The sequence below is a fragment of the Notolepis coatsorum genome (genome assembly GCF_963971535.1).
Source record: "Notolepis coatsorum genome assembly, chromosome: 16".
Classification (NCBI taxonomy): domain Eukaryota; kingdom Metazoa; phylum Chordata; class Actinopteri; order Aulopiformes; family Paralepididae; genus Notolepis; species Notolepis coatsorum.
In genome coordinates this window covers 78,207,240-78,227,239 of record NC_140180.1, presented here as the reverse complement: position 1 = coordinate 78,227,239, position 20,000 = coordinate 78,207,240, and the positions used below count along the sequence as shown (strand labels likewise).

The 20,000-nt window shown below is 46.4% G+C and overlaps 1 protein-coding gene across 1 annotated transcript in view; it reads right to left on the bottom strand.

The window, feature by feature from the left end:
* The window catches only part of gria1a (glutamate receptor, ionotropic, AMPA 1a), a gene marked incomplete at both ends in the record, with an annotated part of 251,785 nt that overhangs the window by 67,238 nt on the left and 164,547 nt on the right, over positions 1-20,000 (bottom strand). The window contains 2 exons of the mRNA XM_084331814.1: positions 2,305-2,750; positions 4,478-4,684. Coding sequence (XP_084187940.1) covers positions 2,305-2,750; positions 4,478-4,684 — 653 coding nt within the window. The remainder of the gene's footprint in view (positions 1-2,304; positions 2,751-4,477; positions 4,685-20,000) is intronic.

Genomic DNA, 20,000 nt, shown 5'->3' with positions numbered 1-20,000 from the left:
GGCTGAGAGGAGCGTGCCTTCCAGCCACCAGGAGAGAACCGGGGGGGGGGGGGAGGAGGGGGGTCAAAGTCTTTGATCAGGGGGTTGTGGTTGTGGCGGGTTTGGGAGCAGGGCGGGGGGGGGGGGGTGTTGTGGTGCTTTAAGGGTGGGGGACGTGGGAGCAGGGTCTTTGTTAACAGAATTCGGCTATAGGGCGACAATAATGTGGTCAAGTGGCATGGTTTCTATCTTGAGCCTTAACTGGCGTGGTTTATTTATTCACATGGCAGAGCAGTAACACTACAGGAGAGAATGGGGGAAAGAGAAAGAAGTGGGAGGAGACACCTCTATTTATACTCGCCACCCGGCGGTGTTCCTGAGAGTCTCCGCCTAGAGCGCTCTCTAGTGGCAACAGTTATATATGCAGTTAGACAGTTACTAGTGTAAACAGTTATATATGCAGTTAGACAGTTACAATCCTACACAGAACCTCTGCCTTCAACAGTCTTAATTGGACAAAGTCTCGGGATTTAAACACTACGGTGTACTTCCTAAGTATGTTACATTCATTTAGCTTTCCTGTATAGTGTAAATTGTCTCATATTTAATGCATATATTAATACGTGTACGCAACATACACACACACACCATGGCATGTTAAAACGACTTGATGTAAATGACCTATGACCCTAATCCGTTTCTTGTTGGTTCAGAACCCAAGGGTGTTGAGAGTGCCGACATTTCCACTTCTCAACCCACAGCGCTCCCTGAGAAAGAGGCTCAGAAAGTCCACTTCTCAGCGGCTCTAATTTCAGACACCTTAATGAGATTTTTTAATTGTTGACCTTTGACGAGCGGGACCGCACCGCGGCTCATGAGAGGAGAGGGGGGGGGGGAATCAGACAGGCACCACTTGACACCAACACCAGGATCCTCCTCAATGTGTTCACGGGAAGTTTGGAAATGAGGGAAAATATTGATCGATCTCACCCTGAGAAGCTGTGCTGAAAGTTACTAAACTTCACAAGGAATATTCAAACCTTTATTTAGAAGCCTTGGAAACCAATTGAGGGTATCTCTAATTTACAACAGCACAATGTGTGGGGCATTATCTCTTCTGATGAAACTGACGATGAATGGACTGCATTGGTAAATGGACTGCATTTATATAACAGCTTTTGTCCAAAGGACCAAAGCGCTTTACAACTTATGCCTCACATTCACCCATTCATTCACAATCAGTCAGTGTCTTGCTCGAGGACACTTCGACAAGCTGCCGGGAGGAGCCACGATTGAAATGGGAACCTTCAGATTACCTTCAGATTATCAGACTGAGCCAATGTCCAAGTGGCCGTATACTGAAAACATATTCTCATTTGACTACCCACTCAGTTCTGCACCAATCGTAGATGATCACACATGGGTTAAGGTGGATGGTGTGTGGAGACTGGTTGATCTAACAAGCTGATGAACAGAGCTGGTGTGTGGAGACTCGTTGGTCTAACAAGCTGATGAACAGAGCTGGTGTGTGGAGACTCGTTGGTCTAACAAGCTGATGAACAGAGCTGGTGTGTGGAGACTAGTTGGTCTAACAAGCTGATGAACAGAGCTGGTGTGTGGAGACTAGTTGGTCTAACAAGCTGATGAACAGAGCTGGTGTGTGGAGACTAGTTGGTCTAACAAGCTGATGAACGGAGCTGGTGTGTGGAGACTCGTTGAGCTAACATGCTGATGAACGGAGCTGGTGTGTGGAGACTCGTTGAGCTAACAAGCTGATGAACAGAGCTGGTGTGTGGAGACTCGTTGGTCTAACAAGCAGGTCAGTGGACAGTGCTCCGGAAATGTGTAATTTTGTTCTTAGAAACCTTAGTTTGATTCTGAAGATAATATAGGCTACTGTCACCTTAGTGGTCGAATAGGGACATTATACAACATTCTTACCTGTGTTACAGTTTTACCTTGGCCTTGTCGTTTAAACAATCGCAGGAAGTGAAAACAGTACACTGTAATGTAAACTACTGAGGAGTCGGTCGCAGTCAACCAGCACCTGCAAACGGGTCAGACCCTTTAGCTCAACTGGTTAGTGCGGCTGCCTGTGGATCTATATGGTCCCGGGTTCAAATCCACTCGGTTACACATGAAGCACACAATGATCCCACAACGTCGCTCTGACCACCGACTAGCAACAAGAAGCGTTTTCTCCACAAACAGCCTGGCTGACTCGACCTCGGAGGACGATGTTACTTGGACGGCACAAGACAGACGGCACAAGAGACGGGTCGTTCTATATGACGATAAACGAGACACTAGAAAAGGATGTCTTACCGCGGCGAGATGTCACAGCCCTGCTGCATGAAGGCGCCCAGGGAGAACCAGAGGGAGTTGAAGATGCCGAACTCGTTGGTCTGCTCCTGGCTCTGCTGCGCGGGGTTCTGCTGGCCCGTACTCTGGCCCTGCTGGACGCCGTTGGAGGCGGACGGCTGCGTGGGCGTCTGCGGGTCGCCATTCTCCTCATAGTCCTCGGCGTGCCACTCGTAGGGGCTGAAGCGGCTGACCAGGAACAGGACCACGCTCACGCCGATGTAGGCGAACACGATGCACATCCAGATCTCGTAGGCCAGCGGGTCGAGGAAGGAGAACACGCCGGGCTTGGACTTGGTGGGCTTCTTGATCATGATGGAGATGCCCAGGGACATGAAGGGCTTGGAGAAGTCGATCACCTCCTCGCGCACCAGGGTGATGGTCAGAGGGGCCACCGCCACATCCGCTTTCTGAACGGGAGGGACAGACGTTGGGACCGGGCCAAGCAGACACATGCAGTGGTTAAAGGCCCGATCAGGGATCCAAACATAAACAAATTAGGCATGTTTTTATTCTCTAGTTGACTGACTAAGTGCTCAATACAAGGGATACACTAGACAACATGATGTCATTCTCTAGTTGACTGACTAAGCGCTTGATACAAGGGATACACTAGACAACCGGTAAATATGAGTTTTTACTTGTATTTGTTGCATTTTGTTTTTGTTGGTGATGTTTATCAACAGATTTAGGTTATAATTAATCATTTATTTTCAATCTACAGAAAAAACTCACACACACACAGAGACACACACACACAGAGACACACACACACAGAGAGACACACACACACACACACACACACACACACACACACACAGCCATTTACATTTTAATGCATTTGTGATGTAATTTGTGTTTTGTGTTGTTGTACCAAGGTCTAGAAATAATGTAATGCACACTGTGCACGTTAATGGAAAATGTGCTGGAGCAAAGCTAGAGAACAGATAGTAAATAACCTTCAACCAGGGTCACCAATTAACACCAACTTCGGGATTAAAACGCCCTCGGAAATATCATATGCCCCTGGAAATCAATTAAGGGGGGCAAAAAATGCCCTTGGCAGTTTCTAGCAAGAGAGAGAGAGAGAGAGAATGAGAGAGAAAGAGAGAGAGAGAGTAAGAGAGTGTGTAAGAGAGAGAGAGAGAGAGAGAGAGAGAGAGAGAGAGAGAGAGAGAGAGAGAGAGAGAGAGAGAGAGAGAGAGAGAGAGAGAGAGAGAGAGAGAGAGAACAAACGCTACTGGTACAATTTGTGAGCGAACTTGTGTTGTCTATGGAACACACTCATTCCTGGCAAAAGCACGTCATGATGGATAAGATGACGTCATTGTATTGGTAATGGTGGATATACAGCTCCTGCAGCGAGTTCTGCTCAGTTTGGATGAACTCTGCAGTTCCTCAGCTGTGCTCACGCATGAGGCAGAGAGGAGAGACAGAGATGCAGCCGTGCAGCAAGAAAGCGCACAGGGAGCCAGGGGCCTGAATATTAATTAATTAATATCAATTTTGAAGACTCTTGTGCCTAATTCGTCCCAAAATTAATTTACATCCTCCCGATCCTATTTTGTATCAGCCCCAGGACAACGGGAGGTCCTTAAGCCAGAGCCCTGGTCATACTGTAACACAATGTGGTATCGTACTCTCGTAGGTCCAACCACTCACTGTGTAATGATTTCTTGGAGAAAGAGCTTTATTGATTACAGAATCCAATAGTGATATTATTTACAATCGAAAAGGGTTGGAACTTTCCCGTGTTTTTACAGTAATGGCTTAGACTATTCAAAATATCAATATTTAATGATTCAATTAAATGTAATTAAGTTAATACAATGTTCAACTTGAGGCATATAGGGTTTGAGAATGTGAAACTGTGTCATAGTAAGGCCCTGATGCAGGCATGTGAGGCTGTGTTCCAGAGTACCTTGGATTTGCTTTTTCAGTTTTTTTTACCTATAACAAGATATTGGAAGTATTTCAGACTTATCTTATCTTATCTCATCTTATTTCATCGTATATGATATGATATATGGCACAGCCTGTGCTTCCGTTGAGCTCAGCTCTCAGCAGCAGCCTCTGCGGCTTATGTCCATATATTCTATCTCTAACAACCGTGTGAGGCTCCATACATTGTACTCACCCCGTAGACCAGCTCCCCTACCATGCCGTTCCACATCTTGGTCTCCGGATCTCTAGCACCGTACTTGCCGTCGGAGACGACCTTCAGCTTGTAGTGGTAGCTCACATGTTTGGCGATCTCTGCGGCCAGCTCCACGATGTAGCCCTCATACTTGTCGTTTCCTGAGAGCTGCTCGTGGTTCTTCTTCAGCATCACATATGGAGACTCCTGCAGGGGCGAAGACACGGCAACACAGAGGGTTATCATGTGTGTGCCGGATGTTTCCGCTCTAGGTATTCTACCGTGGTGGTGGTGTTGGTAGTGGTGGTGGTGGTAGTGGTGGTGGTGGTGGTGGTAGTGGTGGTGGTGGTAGTGGTGGTAGTGGTAGTGATGGTGGTAGTGGTGGTAGTGGTGGTGGTAGTGGTGGTGGTGGTAGTGGTGGTAGTGGTAGTGATGGTGGTAGTGGTGGTAGTGGTGGTGGTAGTGGTGGTGCTGGTGGTGGTAGTGATGGTGGTAGTGGTGCTGGTAGTGGTGGTGGTGGTAGTGATGGTGGTAGTGGTGCTGGTGGTGGTAGTGATGGTGGTAGTGGTGGTGGTAGTGGTAGTGATGGTGGTAGTGGTGGTGGTAGTGGTGGTGGTGGTAGTGATGGTGGTAGTGGTGGTGGTAGTGATGGTGGTAGTGGTGGTGGTAGTGGTGGTGGTAGTGGTGGTGGTGATGATGGTGCTGGTGGTGGTAGTGATGGTGGTAGTGGTGGTGGTGGTGGTGGTGGTAGTGGTGGTGGTGGTGGTGGTAGTGGTGGTGGTGGTGGTAGTGGTGGTGATGATGGTGCTGGTGATGATGGTGCTGGTGGTGGTGGTAGTGATGGTGGTAGTGGTAGTGGTGGTGGTGGTGGTAGAGGTGGTGGTGGTGATGGTGGTAGTGATGGTGGTAGTGATGGTAGTGGTGGTGGTGGTGATGGTGGTAGAGGTGGTGGTGGTAGTGATGGTGGTAGTGGTGGTGGTGGTGGTGGTGGTAGTGATGGTGGTAGTGGTGGTGGTAGTGGTAATATCACGGTCCACCATGTGACATTTTTATTGTTTTGTTTTTGTTTTTAAACATTTGTATTTCTTCTTAAATCTGTCTATTCACATATATATACATATATATTCACATAATATATTAAAGAATGGAAAATGAAACAGAAACACCCACAACACACTATCTCCCCTGCCCCAGCTCAACTGCCCTCCCCACCCAAGATCCCCCACCCACCCCCTCCCAATGCCAGGACATCCACCTCCCTAAGACACAAAAAAGAAAACAACATTGAAACGTTTATATTTCTGTGTATTTCTGTGTAACAAACAGTCTAAAGGGATGCCATCATAATCACGATTATTTTGATTGGTATTTAAATCACGATTATTATGCACAACTTCTCGTTGATTTGAGAACATCATATGACGACAAAATGTGAACAAGCCTGAACTAGCCTCCTAACTTTAAGCAACACTTGAGGTGATGTGTTGTATGATCAGACCCTCTTACATTATAAAGTGGGGTTCATAGGCCACTGGGTGGCGCAGTGGGCAAGGCGCTCGCCACCAACGCAGGAGATACTGGTATCGAGCCCAGCTCTCGGCGTTGCTTCCGGCTTGGCCGGCCGTCGTACTAACACAATTGGCAGTGTTAGAGGGTGGGAAAGCCGGTGGGTGGGTCCTGGTCGTTGTCAACAGCGACTCCTACAGTTCGGTCGGGGCGCCTGCTCAGCGAGGAAAGGATCTAAGGCCGGTAGTGTGATCCTTCCACACGTTACACCCTCTCAGTGAGAGTCCGCGCTGCCAGGTGAAAAAGAAGCGGTTGATTGGCTACACATGTGTCGGAGGAAGCATGTGATAGCCTCCACTCTCCCAGACCGACTGTAGGGGGTAGGTGCGCAGCGACCAGGAAGGGGATTGGAAATTGGCATAACGACTAACATTGGGATGGGAGAAGAACGGAGGAAAAAGGAGGGGGAAAAATATCCCAAAAAATTATAATAATAATAAAGTGGGGTTCATGTTTCTTGCCACCACAGTTGAAAAGGAAAAAAGGAGTAAAATATCTTTAATTTAATTTAAATTCTACATAAAAATGTTCATGTTTTTAGTTAATGATATATTATAAGAAGGGTAGGTATATCATATTTTAAATCACTAAACGGTTATGGATATATTGTAAGAAGAGTAGGTACAGTGATGTACCTGAACACGTTCAATGAACGATCGTTCGTGAACGCGTTCGTATTTTGGGCGAACGTGAACTGAACGGATGTTTTCCCCCCTAAATGAACGTAATTGAGAACGCGTTCATTCTCAGCGCTGTATAACGGCGTTCAAAAGTGCGTTCATTCTCAGCACTATATTATAACGGCGTTCAAACGTGTGCCAGATTTCATATGCCTTTCAGCCAAAAACCCAGTTAAAACACACCATAAACAGGCTTTAAAATAATGCGGAAAACCACCCATTCTGGCAACCGCTCTGGACGGAGCTTCGGGGAGTCTGGTAGTAGAGCAGCAGCACTCGCACTTTCAGAAGGCTCTGCACTCGCTCAGAGTCAGACTCTACGATGTCGGCGTATGAGCATTTAAAAGAGTTTTAGTTAAAGTCAGTAAATGTTTTGCACTTTGAATATTGAACTTTGAGGTACAACCTTAGTTTCATACCTCAGCCTGGTTCCTACCTTGTGTTGTGTTAGTACAGAGTTATGTCGGCACATGTTAAATATGTTTGCACAATGACTACTTTCACTTTTGGTACTTTAAGTATATTTAGATTATTATACCTAATAAAGGCCATTCAAGAAGCACGTTTTTCCTCATGTTACTAGTGTGGACCGAATGGGCGGCAGCAAAGCGTTTTACATACATTTGAAAAATAATAGCTCGCAGCAACGTATTGAAAAAAGAACTATAAACTATAAATTTGTTCATTTTTGAAACCATGAACTTTAGTTAAACATTTTTAATTTTGAACTATGAACTGAACTAGTTCATTTTAAAATTTGTGAACTGTGAACTGAACTAGTTCATGTGTAGAAAGTGAACTTTCCCAACACTGAGTAGGTATATGTTTGAACCCTCCAGTCACCCTTCAAAAAACCTGTCTCCCTATAGTGACCGAAACGGCAATCTCAGTAAAACATATCTTTTTCATGTATTGTTCCAATTTATTTTCATGAATATCATTATTAACTTCAGTCCTCACCATACATATCAAATATTTATTCATTTTCAGGATTCAGGATTTTAACCATTTCTTAAATTAGGGTTAGGGTGCAGTATTATGGTTTGGACCATGTATACCATCATCACTATTACTACAGTCTGATTGAATCATGCCACACACTACTGTTCACTACTACTACTGTTATCACTATTATCATTATTACTTGCACTATGTTCTATGTTATATTATAATTACTACCTATCCTACCTGTACCCTCCCTCCCCCCCATGCTGACACTTGAATTTCCCCAAAGGGATTAATAAAGGAACACTTGACTTGACTGAAATAAACAAACTAATTAACTAACCCTCATTAATACAATGCGTTTGTTATTATGTATTATACCATAGCCTACAGTACATTACCTACTATTTACTATTAAGGGGAGACACTGCAGGTGAATAGGGTAAAACAATTAACTAATAGATATCACAATGAAACTTCCCCAGTTGATTACTTATATTAAGACAAGACTTTTTTGTATTACAAGTTTTCTGAAATTGTATGTTTAAATATGCAAATGAGGCATGATCTACTTAAATATGCACTAATTTGCATATAATTCCAGGACAGACATCTGAACATTGGATAAAGCCATTTTCAAAATTATAGTTTCATTTTGTTGACATATTAGAGCCAAAGGTTATTACAGAGGGGATTTTGGATATCTCTTTTTATCACTCCATAAATCAGAAAATACTCCATTCAGTCCATTTTTATGGTAAAATTCCATATTTCGCCATGTTTTTAGGAATAAAATGTGATATAAATCAGGGTATGAATGCGATATCAACAAACCCTTCTGTAAATACCTTCAGAACATAGATATGAATAGAACTGGAAGGTTTGGTGTATGTGAGTGCTACTGAAGTGGAGATTTCTGGCTCAGAGTATGAGGAAAAACTCTTAAAACAAATTTTTGGGAAAACGCCTTCAAAGTTCTGTATTGTAAAATGCCATACTTTTTTTTTTAAACAGATATTTACAAACACAATACCTAATCAAACCATTAGTAATAGACAACCTAAACACATGCCTGATAACTGAATAATAATAATAATAATGATGTTATTGAACTGAACAGAACTACACACAGGCTACAAACAGTGTAGTACAGTGTAGTACCCCCTAATAGGCAAAAAATATTTGAATAGATATCACTATGAAACTTTCCCAATTTGTTATGTACATATAAACTAAGAAAAAATATATTGCAAGTTTTCTGAAATGTATGTTTATATATGCAAATGAGGCACTTCCCCATTAAATATGTGTACATTTATGGATGCAATAAGGCAAAATGATGTAAAATAAACAACTAAATGTGTGTTATTGACGTTTTATTGTCACTAGTTTCATAGAAGACATGTTTAGGAAGCAAAATATAACAAAATCTCAAAATCAACAAAAAAAGTATATTTGACTATTCACCTGCAGTGTCTCGCCTTAAATAAGATACATTTTTAGTTTTCCTTGTTGATGGTCTATAAATTGACTTCAGCCTAAATGCGTTTATGCAGAAATGTCCTTCCCTGTGTATATATGGAGTAATTTAGAATTTCATTGGTCTGAACCAATAAAATAAATAAAAAATGAAAATGAGAAACGGAGATACTAAGAGGCAGTGTTCCTGCCGGCGCTGGACATGCATAATGACTCCAGCAGCAGGGCCACTTGACAAGCTAATAAAGCCACAGACAGCGTTACTGTGGATCAATAAAGCTTTAGCACACAGTTAAGTTTGCAGTACTACAGGGATGCCAGGAAGCATATAATATGTATGTGTTTATGTGTAATCCTGCAAAATAAACAGATCATATGTATGTGTTTTATGTGTAATCCTGCACAAAAAAACAGATAATATTTATGTGTTATGTGCAATCGTGCAAAAGAAACAGATACTACAGTATGTGTTTTATGTGTAATCCTGCAAAATAAACAGATAGTATGTGTTTAATGCAGTGTACAAAATATTTTGAAAGTGTAAAAGGTTTTCTGAATTTATATTTTCAAGTAACCTTATATTATATTATATTATATTGTATGAATTCAATTATATTATTATTAGATTATAATATATTAGATGAATTATATTATATTAGATTTGATTCAAATGTATTGTCATTGCACAGCAGTACAACGAAAAGAAGGTGGCATCCAACCAGAGTGCAAATGTAACAATAAAGTGCCTTAAATGGTAAATGGCTGCATTTATATCCAAAGCGCTTTACAATTTGTCCCTCACATTTTCACTCACACATTCACACACCAACGGCGGGGGCAACCATGCAAGGTGCCAACCTGCTTATCGGGAGCAGTTAGGGGTTAAGTGTCTTGCTCAAAGACACTTCGACACGCATGCTCGGGAGGAGCGGCAATTTAACCGGGAACCTCCGGATTACAAGACGACTGCTCTACCTCCCGAGCCACTGTCACCCCTATTATAATATATTGCATTAGCAATATACAATGGGTCTCATTCTCCAACGGACTTACGACAAGAAATTTGCTCTCAGGGCCATTTGAGACATCTTAGGGCCGGTTGTGGGATTCCCCAACCGTCCCCAAGCTTGGATTCGGCCGTGGCTGAGAGCAGGATTTAGGAGTGCTGAGGAGCACACTTAACTTGACAGACTGGTGTGCTCCGTGTTCTTAAGGGCTTTATTTGGGAGGAATCACAGTGATTCCTTCATGTCAACCCTACAGGCCTCCTTGGAATTAATTAATCATAATTAAAATAAATATGACAATATTTGTACGATAAAAGATTAGGCATTTGATGTCGGAAAAATAAATAATATGGATTCATCTGATCACAGGGCAGCTGGATTAACCATATCTGAACCAGCTATTTTGGATAATAATAAAAACTTAATTACTCAGATAGCCAAACACAATTATGTAATTATTGTGAAATGATTGAATATAATTATTGTAACTGAGGGGTACAATTCCCTGACTGTATTGATAAGTATGGTATCATTAAACCACTACCGCTTTATGTACTTTAATTACTGGCCATACAGTACACGATATCTAAGTATGATGAACACTTTCCCACATATGAAATCAGGTCCACACAAAGGTAATAGTCAAATATTTAATATATAGCAAAAGGTACATATAATAATTACTTATTACATTTATGATTTGAATTGAATGCTCTTGTAAGGCAAATGAGTACTCGTAGGCAAATCAACACTGAATGTCCAATCTCTGGTTACACAGGAAGCAAGTATACAACCTGGCTCTTAGGGGATTATATCTATGGTCACTTAATGATTATAGCTGGATAATATACTGCAGGGGTCCCGCCGGTTGTAAGCCAGTAGGGGGGGTAGGAGAGCCGTCGGCTGTATCCCGTCTGGTCAACGATTTCTAGGGAGAATTCAGGTACAGAACACAGTGCCCGTAGAACCTTGATCCGCAGATGAATACACTTGGGCTCTCTTGTAGACGATAGCTGTAGCTGTCGCTGTCGGTCCACAACGAAGAAGAAGCGAGGCGACCTCAGTCTGGTCTGAGCGCCGTCTCACCTTGGCTCCTCTCGGGGTAAATCCAACACTCACCGGTGTTGGCGATTATCCGCTCCACAAATCAAAGCACCAAAGCAAATAGATATTCCATGCCGTATAGGGCTCAGCAGTCGTCGGGGTAGGTAATCCAATGTGCAGGTCCACTCGTCCTCGCCCAGAACTCCTCGGATGAAAGCACCACGCGTGGTCTGCCCAACCTGGTTAAGACTCTAGATAACGCGAGGAAACGATGGGGGTGCTGCTCACTTTAAAACTCTAACCGAACGATGCACCATACATAATAGACTATTATTACTTAATAGAAATACGGTGCCAAACTCTGGCAATTCAGCTATTAATTCGCACGAGGTCTCACTGCTATTCTAAGGCCAAACAGGCCGTACTACACCGCACGCGGTATCGTGGGGTGAGGCTTCACGTCTTGTTACTTAGTTGGGTAGAAGGGTAAAGGACTAAGAGGAATTCTACATTTCTTGCGCCATATTTATATGCACAGTGGACAAGTAGTGCCGCTCTGCTTTCGGTAGCCGTATTCCTGCGCGGAGCTGAGGCTAGTAAGGGCATGTCTAGTCGGTACCTTTGAACTTGAACGCCAGGGGCTTGTCCCTGGCGCCTGGTCCTTTTGTCCAATAAGAGAATGAACTATTATGGGCTGTAGTAGAATAAAGGGATATTCAGTGTATATGTACAAGGAATATACAAGGGATATCAAACGATATACAAATACTATTAAATATATATCCATAAATAAATATATATATTCGGTTTAATCTGATCCTTCACAACAGCCGCCCCCTAATTAGTCCCACCTAATTAGCTGAGCAGAGACAGATTAACCGCACTGTCCACTACTCAATGTCCGCTGTAAGGGTCAGTCAACTCACAAAGTCATAGGGTCATGGTCGTCATCAATAGTATCAGGGAGCCTTGGCAGTTCTATTAGCCTCGCCACGGGTCGGGTGTAAATCCGTCCTTGGACGAGCACTTCAGCTGCTCGGACCTTTCCATCGGCACCGGTGATCACTTTGCTTACGCGGCCAGCCGGCCACATAGCTCTGGGTAGTGACTGGTCGATGATCATGACGACTGTTCCTTCTGTCAAATTGTCTCTCTCTTTTACCCACTTCTGGCGGGTCTGTAGAGACGGTAGGTAGTGGAGTAGGAAGCTGTTCCAAAACTCGTCAGCCAGTACTTGACTGTACCTCCACATTCTTCGGCCGTTCGCTTCTTCAGGCCTGTACATTGTCTGGGGTAGCGCGGGGTCCAGCCGCCCCATCAAGAGGGTGTTGGGGGTGACTGGGTCGACATCTGCTACATCACTTGAGACGTAACCGAGGGGCTTTGAGTTCAATACTCCCTCGATCTCCGTGAGGACTGTCATTAGGACTTCTTCCGCCACAGTCTGGGCCCCAAGCACCGTGTACAGGGCTGTCTTTATGGAACGTACTTCTCGTTCCCAGGTTCCACCGAAGTGAGGTGCGTTCGGGGGATTAAACTGGAAGTCAATCTGGGATGGAGCGAGGTGGGTCTTAAGTTCTGGGCCCATAGCTTGGAAGCTCTCTCTCAGCTCTCTTTCTCCGCCTTTGAAGTTTGTCCCGTGATCAGACAACAATGTAGACGGTTTTCCTTTCCGTGATGTGAATCTTCGGAAGGCCATAAGGAATGAGTCTGTGCTCATGGTTGGAAGGAGTTCGATATGTATCGCTCTGGTGGTCATGCATTTGAATACAATACCCCACCGCTTCTCGGTTCCTCTTCCTCTCTTTATATACAGCGGGCCAAAACAGTCCATACCGGTGGAGTGAAAGGGCTTGTCGCCGAGTCGGAGGCGACAGGGAGGTAGGTCAGCCATCCGGGGTATACTGGGCTGCGCGCGCCACTTACGGCAGTCTAGACAGGTTCGCTGGAAGCGCCGCACTGCTTCTCTCCCTTGCAGTATCCAATAACGACGTCTGATCTCCGCGAAGACTCTCTCTGCCCCTGCGTGGTGCACATCCTCGTCGTATTTCTTTATGATCAGCTCTGTGACCTTATGTCGGCTGTTCAAGACTATCGGGTACTTAACGTCATCCGGTAGGTCTGGGGCTCTCCGCAGACGACCACCCACTCTGATGAGATTATGGGCGTCGCTCTCGGGGGCCAGGTGAAGCAGTCTGCTGTCTGATGGGACGGGCTTTGCTCCCTGTAGACAGGCTAGCTCATCGGGGAACGAGTCTCTCTGGGCTCGTTGTAGTAGAAGGAGTTCTGCTTCTTCGTAGTCAGCTGCTGAAATGTCAGTTGTGGGCTGAACCTCTGGGTGGTGCCACAGAAATGTCTTTAGCTGCGCACTCTCTAGGGTGAGGCAATCGTCTAGAACCGGGCCTGTGGGGACGAGTGTGTGTGTCAACCCACAGAACATAGGTTTCTTGTTCTCTGCCTCCTCTTTGCTCGCCTCCCGTGGGGTGGGTGTAGGCCACTCTTCTTCGGGGAGCTTGAGGAACTCTGGCCCGTCACTGTAAAGGTTGGGATGGGTGAGGTCATCCAGGGACATTCCCCGGGTGATGACATCAGCTGGGTTGTGTTTGGTGTCCACATACCGCCAGCTGGTTACTTCTGTTAACTCTTGAATCTCTGTGACTCTGACTCCCACGAAGACCTTGTATCTGCACGAATCAGACCGGATCCATGTGAGTACGGTCGTGGAGTCTGACCACAAGATTGTTCTTTGCACCGGGATGGTGAGTTCACGTTGGATTAACGTGGCGAGCTGCGCTCCTGCTAGGGCTGCGCAGAGCTCTAGGCGCGGGATAGATTGTTGCTTGCGTGGGGCTATTCTTGAGCGAGCCAGGGTGAAAGCAGTATGTATTTCTCCTCCCTCCTCTCGGGCACGCAAGTAAGCCACCGAACCGTAGGCTACTTCGGAGGCGTCGCTGAATACGTGCAGGTCGATCTTGCATGTCTCTGGCCTTACTGTGGGTGGGAAGTAGCTGCGGCGTATATTAACACCTGGGAGTGAGCGGAGTTCCGTCTCCCACTCTCTCCATGTGGATGCAAGGTGTTCGGGTATGGGATCGTCCCAGCCCTGGTCTTTGTCCCATAGCGCTCTTACAATCATCTTTGCCCTGGTGGTGTAAGGTAGAATACATCCCAACGGGTCATATTGTCTGGCGAGTGTTCTGTATACACTCCGTCTGGTGGTCGGTATTGCCGTCGACCTTCCCTGCTCCTTGATCAGGGGTTTGTGTCTATAATGGAGCGAGTCTGTTTTGAAGCGCCAGACTAATCCTAGTGTCATTTCTTGGGCTTCTCCTGGGATGGTCGCCATCCAGGTATCGCTGCTCGCGGCCTTGTCCTCGGGGGAGAGGCTGCGCAATACTGGGGGGTCGCTGCTGGCCCGCTGCCGGAGATCAAAGCCGTCTTTGATCAGGGAGGCGCGGAGCAGCGCACGACGTCGCCAGTCAATTTTCTTTATGTGTCCCGCTGTGATTAATTTGTTAATCTCAGCGCGGTACACAGCTTCTTGAGCGGGGTCTTTGGCTAGGCGCCGCTCTGTGTTCAATAGATACCGCTCCGTCGCCTCTTTTGTAGCACGAAAGGTGGGCATTCCCTCTCGCCTCAGGAGTGGAGTTGCGTATCTCATCACTCCGTTGACGTTGACTCTCTTTGTCCCGTGCTCGAGGAGGGCTATAGCGTAGATATCTTCCTTAGAACGAATGTCTTTCTTTTCGTTCTTAAAGGGCATTGTCTCTAGTGTCCATAGCCTCTCGACATGCTGCAGGAGTGTGGTGTCTCCTTCTGTCGCTCTGGAGTGGAGGCAGCTAGTGGCTGCTGTTCGGTTAAGAGACTTGGCGAGGGGGCCTTGTAATGTCCATCCTAGGCGGGTCTCGACTGCTGCAGGGCAACCTCTGGGTCCTGTATGGACCCAGTCTATCGGGACTATGAGGTCTGCATGGTCGGAGCCTATCAGCAGGGTCGGGGTGGCACCGTCTATGGGCGGTATAGGTAGTTGACGCAGGTGCACATATTTCTCCATCAGCTTGGCGATGGGGTAGGTGTACTGCGATAGTCCTATTTCTTGGCTGGTGAAAGCATTAGTAATCCTGTACCGTCTCTCTGGCTGCCCGCTTGCTGCGATAGTGAAGGAGACATTCTCGCCCTTTATCGTCTTTAGATCTCGTCTTATTGTCCGAATAGTCATCTGGTTCTCGCTCCCCCGTAGCCCCAGCTGGGCCGCAGCGGACGCGAGGAGAAGGGTCTTCTCTGACCCGTCATCAAGGACGGCGTAAGTGTCCATGATCTTGTCTTGGTAACTCAGTGTTACACGGACCACCTTTAAGAGCACCTGGGCGCCGCTGCTGCTAGCGGGGTCAATGTACATAACACTTGCCTTTGTGCTGTTGGATGGTGCAGGCTTTCTTTTGTTACTGTCGTGTAGGACATCCAGATGGGCTCCGTCACACCGACTACACCTCTTCTTTAGGCGGCACTTGGCTGCCATGTGACTGCGCGCACATCGGTAACAGCGCCTGTTGGACTTTATCCAGTGACTTGTTTCTTCAGCGGTCATCTTCTTGAACTGGTCACATTGTGACAACCAGTGTTCCTTCTCGCAGTACGGGCACACCATCTTCCACTTCTCTTTCATCGAGGGGGTACTGTGGTTTTTGCTGCTCGGTACTGATTCTGATTGGTGCATGACAGTCACCGATCTTCGGCCATCGTTTACTCTCCTAGGTCCCTCTCTGGAGCTTGGCGTGCTCCGCACGAACGTATCCAGCCGTAGGCTGCTGACTTCTCTCGCCAGGAAGTCGGCTAAGTCCAGGAGGGATGGCTCGGGACCGTTAGGATCACGGTGGTCTCTTTGCCGCCTGAAGCGCTCCTGTCGGGCGGGCGGCAGCTTCTCTAAAATCTTCTCGACGTTCGAGTTTGCGTATAGTTCGTGCATACCCTTTTCTCGTTGCGCCCCCAGCATCCCTACCAGGGATTGTACTTTTATAGACAGGTCGTCTAGTGAGCGATTGTCTGTGGCTGGGGGTAGGCGGTCAATATGCCTTATCTCCTGTATTACGTAATCCCATATACGTCCATATCTCTGGTCCAGCGCTGCTAGAGCCGCGGTGTATGGGGTCGTAGAGGTGGCATAGGCCAGCGCTATGTTGTGCGCTCGGGGCACTTTCAGGTGCTTCAATAATATTGCATACTTGTGGCGTTCATCAGCGACATCCACCATCATTGTCTCTAAGCACATCCGGAGCTCCGTGTACTGTGCTCGATTCTCATGGGTGAAGTCTGGAAACGTCGGTGTGCCAATGTATGACGCCATGGATGGCTGGCACATCGGTGAGCGTTGGAAGAGAGGCCTCCTGGGCGAGTCTCTTCTTACGCCTCTCGGTGGGCTGGTACTGGCAGGGTACCATGGCCCGCTGGTCCAGGTGCTATTCCTCGGGACTGGTCGTGCGTCATGCTCACCCGTGAGTCGAGTCGGGGGTCTGTAGCGCAGAGCCGCGGGGGTATAGCCTGGGCTGTACTGGACCTCCTGGTCCTGTGGAGTAATGTGCTGCTGTCGGGCTTGGCTCTCCTCTTCTCCCTCTTCTTCTTCTGCCAGGTCACCTAGATCCTGTAGTCGTCTATTTAGCCTCTCCGCGGTGTCCGCCGTTCCTTCCTTGTAGCTGGGTCTCACTTGGACCGGTCGGGGAAGGAGTTCGGAGGGGGGTGTAGACTCTCTCTGGTGGTCGAGTTCAAGGTCGCCTAATCGGTTAGGGGAGGGTGCCCTTGACGTGTGTCTTGACGAGGCTCTGGAACCCCTTGTGGAGGGAGGGGGTGTTGCCCTGGTGATCAGCTGCTCCATTAGCTGCGCTTGTAGTCTGTCGCGCTCGGCTTGTAGTCTGTCGCGCTCGCCCTGTAGTCTGTCGCGCTCGGCTTCGCGCTGGATGAGAGCGATGTCGCGTTCTGATTCTCTTTGGGCACCGTCAGCGGCGCGCTGGGTGTCGGACCGGTCTCTTGCCATATTCTCTTCCGTCTGAAGGCGTCTCATCTCCAGGCGTATGTGCTCTTCTTCGCTCCGTTGCTGTGTCTGGAGTCGATCGCGTTCACCCTGAAGTCGATCGCGTTCACCCTGAAGTCGATCGCGTTCTGTAGAGGCTGTCAGGCTGGCGAAGAACGCCTGTGACAGCATCCTCTCCGCCTCGCTGGGGGAAGACGCTTGTAGAGGTGAGCCGCTCCTGGCTGTACTCGTTGGGGAGTCCTGGAGCTCTATCTCCTCGGCGCTCTCCTCATCTTGTTCCGTGCAGAGTTCCACCTCTGGAGGGTTGTCTTCCTCCCGGAGCTCTGGGGGGACTACTTCTTCGGTATTGGCGGGGGGTAAAGTCGTGTCAGTTCCCTCCTGGTCCCCACCGTGAGCTTGGTCAGTTACATTAGAACCCACTAGGGCCTCTGTGGTCGGGGTATCCTGGTTGATAGGGTCGGACATAATTTTACTTTCTACTTTTACTGCGTTTACTGTTTGTAGAAGGCTAGGTAGTTTACTGACAGTGTAATCCTCTAAGTACTGAGGTGGCTGTCGTCTACGTTGCGGGCGTTCTACTTTAGGAGGACCGTTTCGTGGAGTGTTCATCATAGGCCATTTCAATATTAATACCACTATATTAATATTACACTAATTACCCTCCGGCTCGAAGGACCAATTGTAACTGAGGGGTACAATTCCCTGACTGTATTGATAAGTATGGTATCATTAAACCACTACCGCTTTATGTACTTTAATTACTGGCCATACAGTACACGATATCTAAGTATGATGAACACTTTCCCACATATGAAATCAGGTCCACACAAAGGTAATAGTCAAATATTTAATATATAGCAAAAGGTACATATAATAATTACTTATTACATTTATGATTTGAATTGAATGCTCTTGTAAGGCAAATGAGTACTCGTAGGCAAATCAACACTGAATGTCCAATCTCTGGTTACACAGGAAGCAAGTATACAACCTGGCTCTTAGGGGATTATATCTATGGTCACTTAATGATTATAGCTGGATAATATACTGCAGGGGTCCCGCCGGTTGTAAGCCAGTAGGGGGGGTAGGAGAGCCGTCGGCTGTATCCCGTCTGGTCAACGATTTCTAGGGAGAATTCAGGTACAGAACACAGTGCCCGTAGAACCTTGATCCGCAGATGAATACACTTGGGCTCTCTTGTAGACGATAGCTGTAGCTGTCGCTGTCGGTCCACAACGAAGAAGAAGCGAGGCGACCTCAGTCTGGTCTGAGCGCCGTCTCACCTTGGCTCCTCTCGGGGTAAATCCAACACTCACCGGTGTTGGCGATTATCCGCTCCACAAATCAAAGCACCAAAGCAAATAGATATTCCATGCCGTATAGGGCTCAGCAGTCGTCGGGGTAGGTAATCCAATGTGCAGGTCCACTCGTCCTCGCCCAGAACTCCTCGGATGAAAGCACCACGCGTGGTCTGCCCAACCTGGTTAAGACTCTAGATAACGCGAGGAAACGATGGGGGTGCTGCTCACTTTAAAACTCTAACCGAACGATGCACCATACATAATAGACTATTATTACTTAATAGAAATACGGTGCCAAACTCAGGCAATTCAGCTATTAATTCGCACAAGGTCTCACTGCTATTCTAAGGCCAAACAGGCCGTACTACACCGCACGCGGTATCGTGGGGTGAGGCTTCACGTCTTGTTACTTAGTTGGGTAGAAGGGTAAAGGACTAAGAGGAATTCTACATTTCTTGCGCCATATTTATATGCACAGTGGACAAGTAGTGCCGCTCTGCTTTCGGTAGCCGTATTCCTGCGCGGAGCTGAGGCTAGTAAGGGCATGTCTAGTCGGTACCTTTGAACTTGAACGCCAGGGGCTTGTCCCTGGCGCCTGGTCCTTTTGTCCAATAAGAGAATGAACTATTATGGGCTGTAGTAGAATAAAGGGATATTCAGTGTATATGTACAAGGAATATACAAGGGATATCAAACGATATACAAATACTATTAAATATATATCCATAAATAAATATATATATTCGGTTTAATCTGATCCTTCACAACAATTATAATTATAATAATTATTTAATGCCTTCTGTGGCATTTTAATTTCTTATTAGTTAGATATCTGTTTTATTGATTAATTATACATTTGAAAGAATGCAGGTAGCCAACATGCAATATATCCCATTGATTGGTACAATGGGACAGACATTTGTTTTATATCTATAACCTGCATTCTTTCAAATATCATTAATCAATAAAACATATATTGGAGTACACTATGTAGCCTACATGTCTAATGAATGAAGGCTTATATTATTCTAATTACTTGTTTAATTTAGTAGATACTATATTATGCTCTGCCCTATACGTACAGTAAGTACAGTACACATATTAAGGCCGCCAGAGTCGGGCAGCGGACTGGAGTCGGGCAGCGGACTGGTGGACTGTACTACTATAGACAGAGCAGTATCTGTGATTTCCTAATAAAACAAGTTATTAGAACAATATAAGCCTACTGCGTTCATTCATTACGCAGTTAGACTATACAGTACTGCGAGCGAGCGCGCGTGTGTGTGTGTGTGTGTGTGTGTGTGTGTGTGTGTGTGTGTGTGTGTGTGTGTGTGTGTGTGTGTGTGTGTGTGCACGCGCGTGCACGCGCTGTGGCAGGTGGCCACGAGCTGTAGTAGCCTGTATAATATGATGACAATACATTAATCTAATCTCATTTTGATCGGTCGCAAAGCGCTTCCGCCACCATTTTTACAC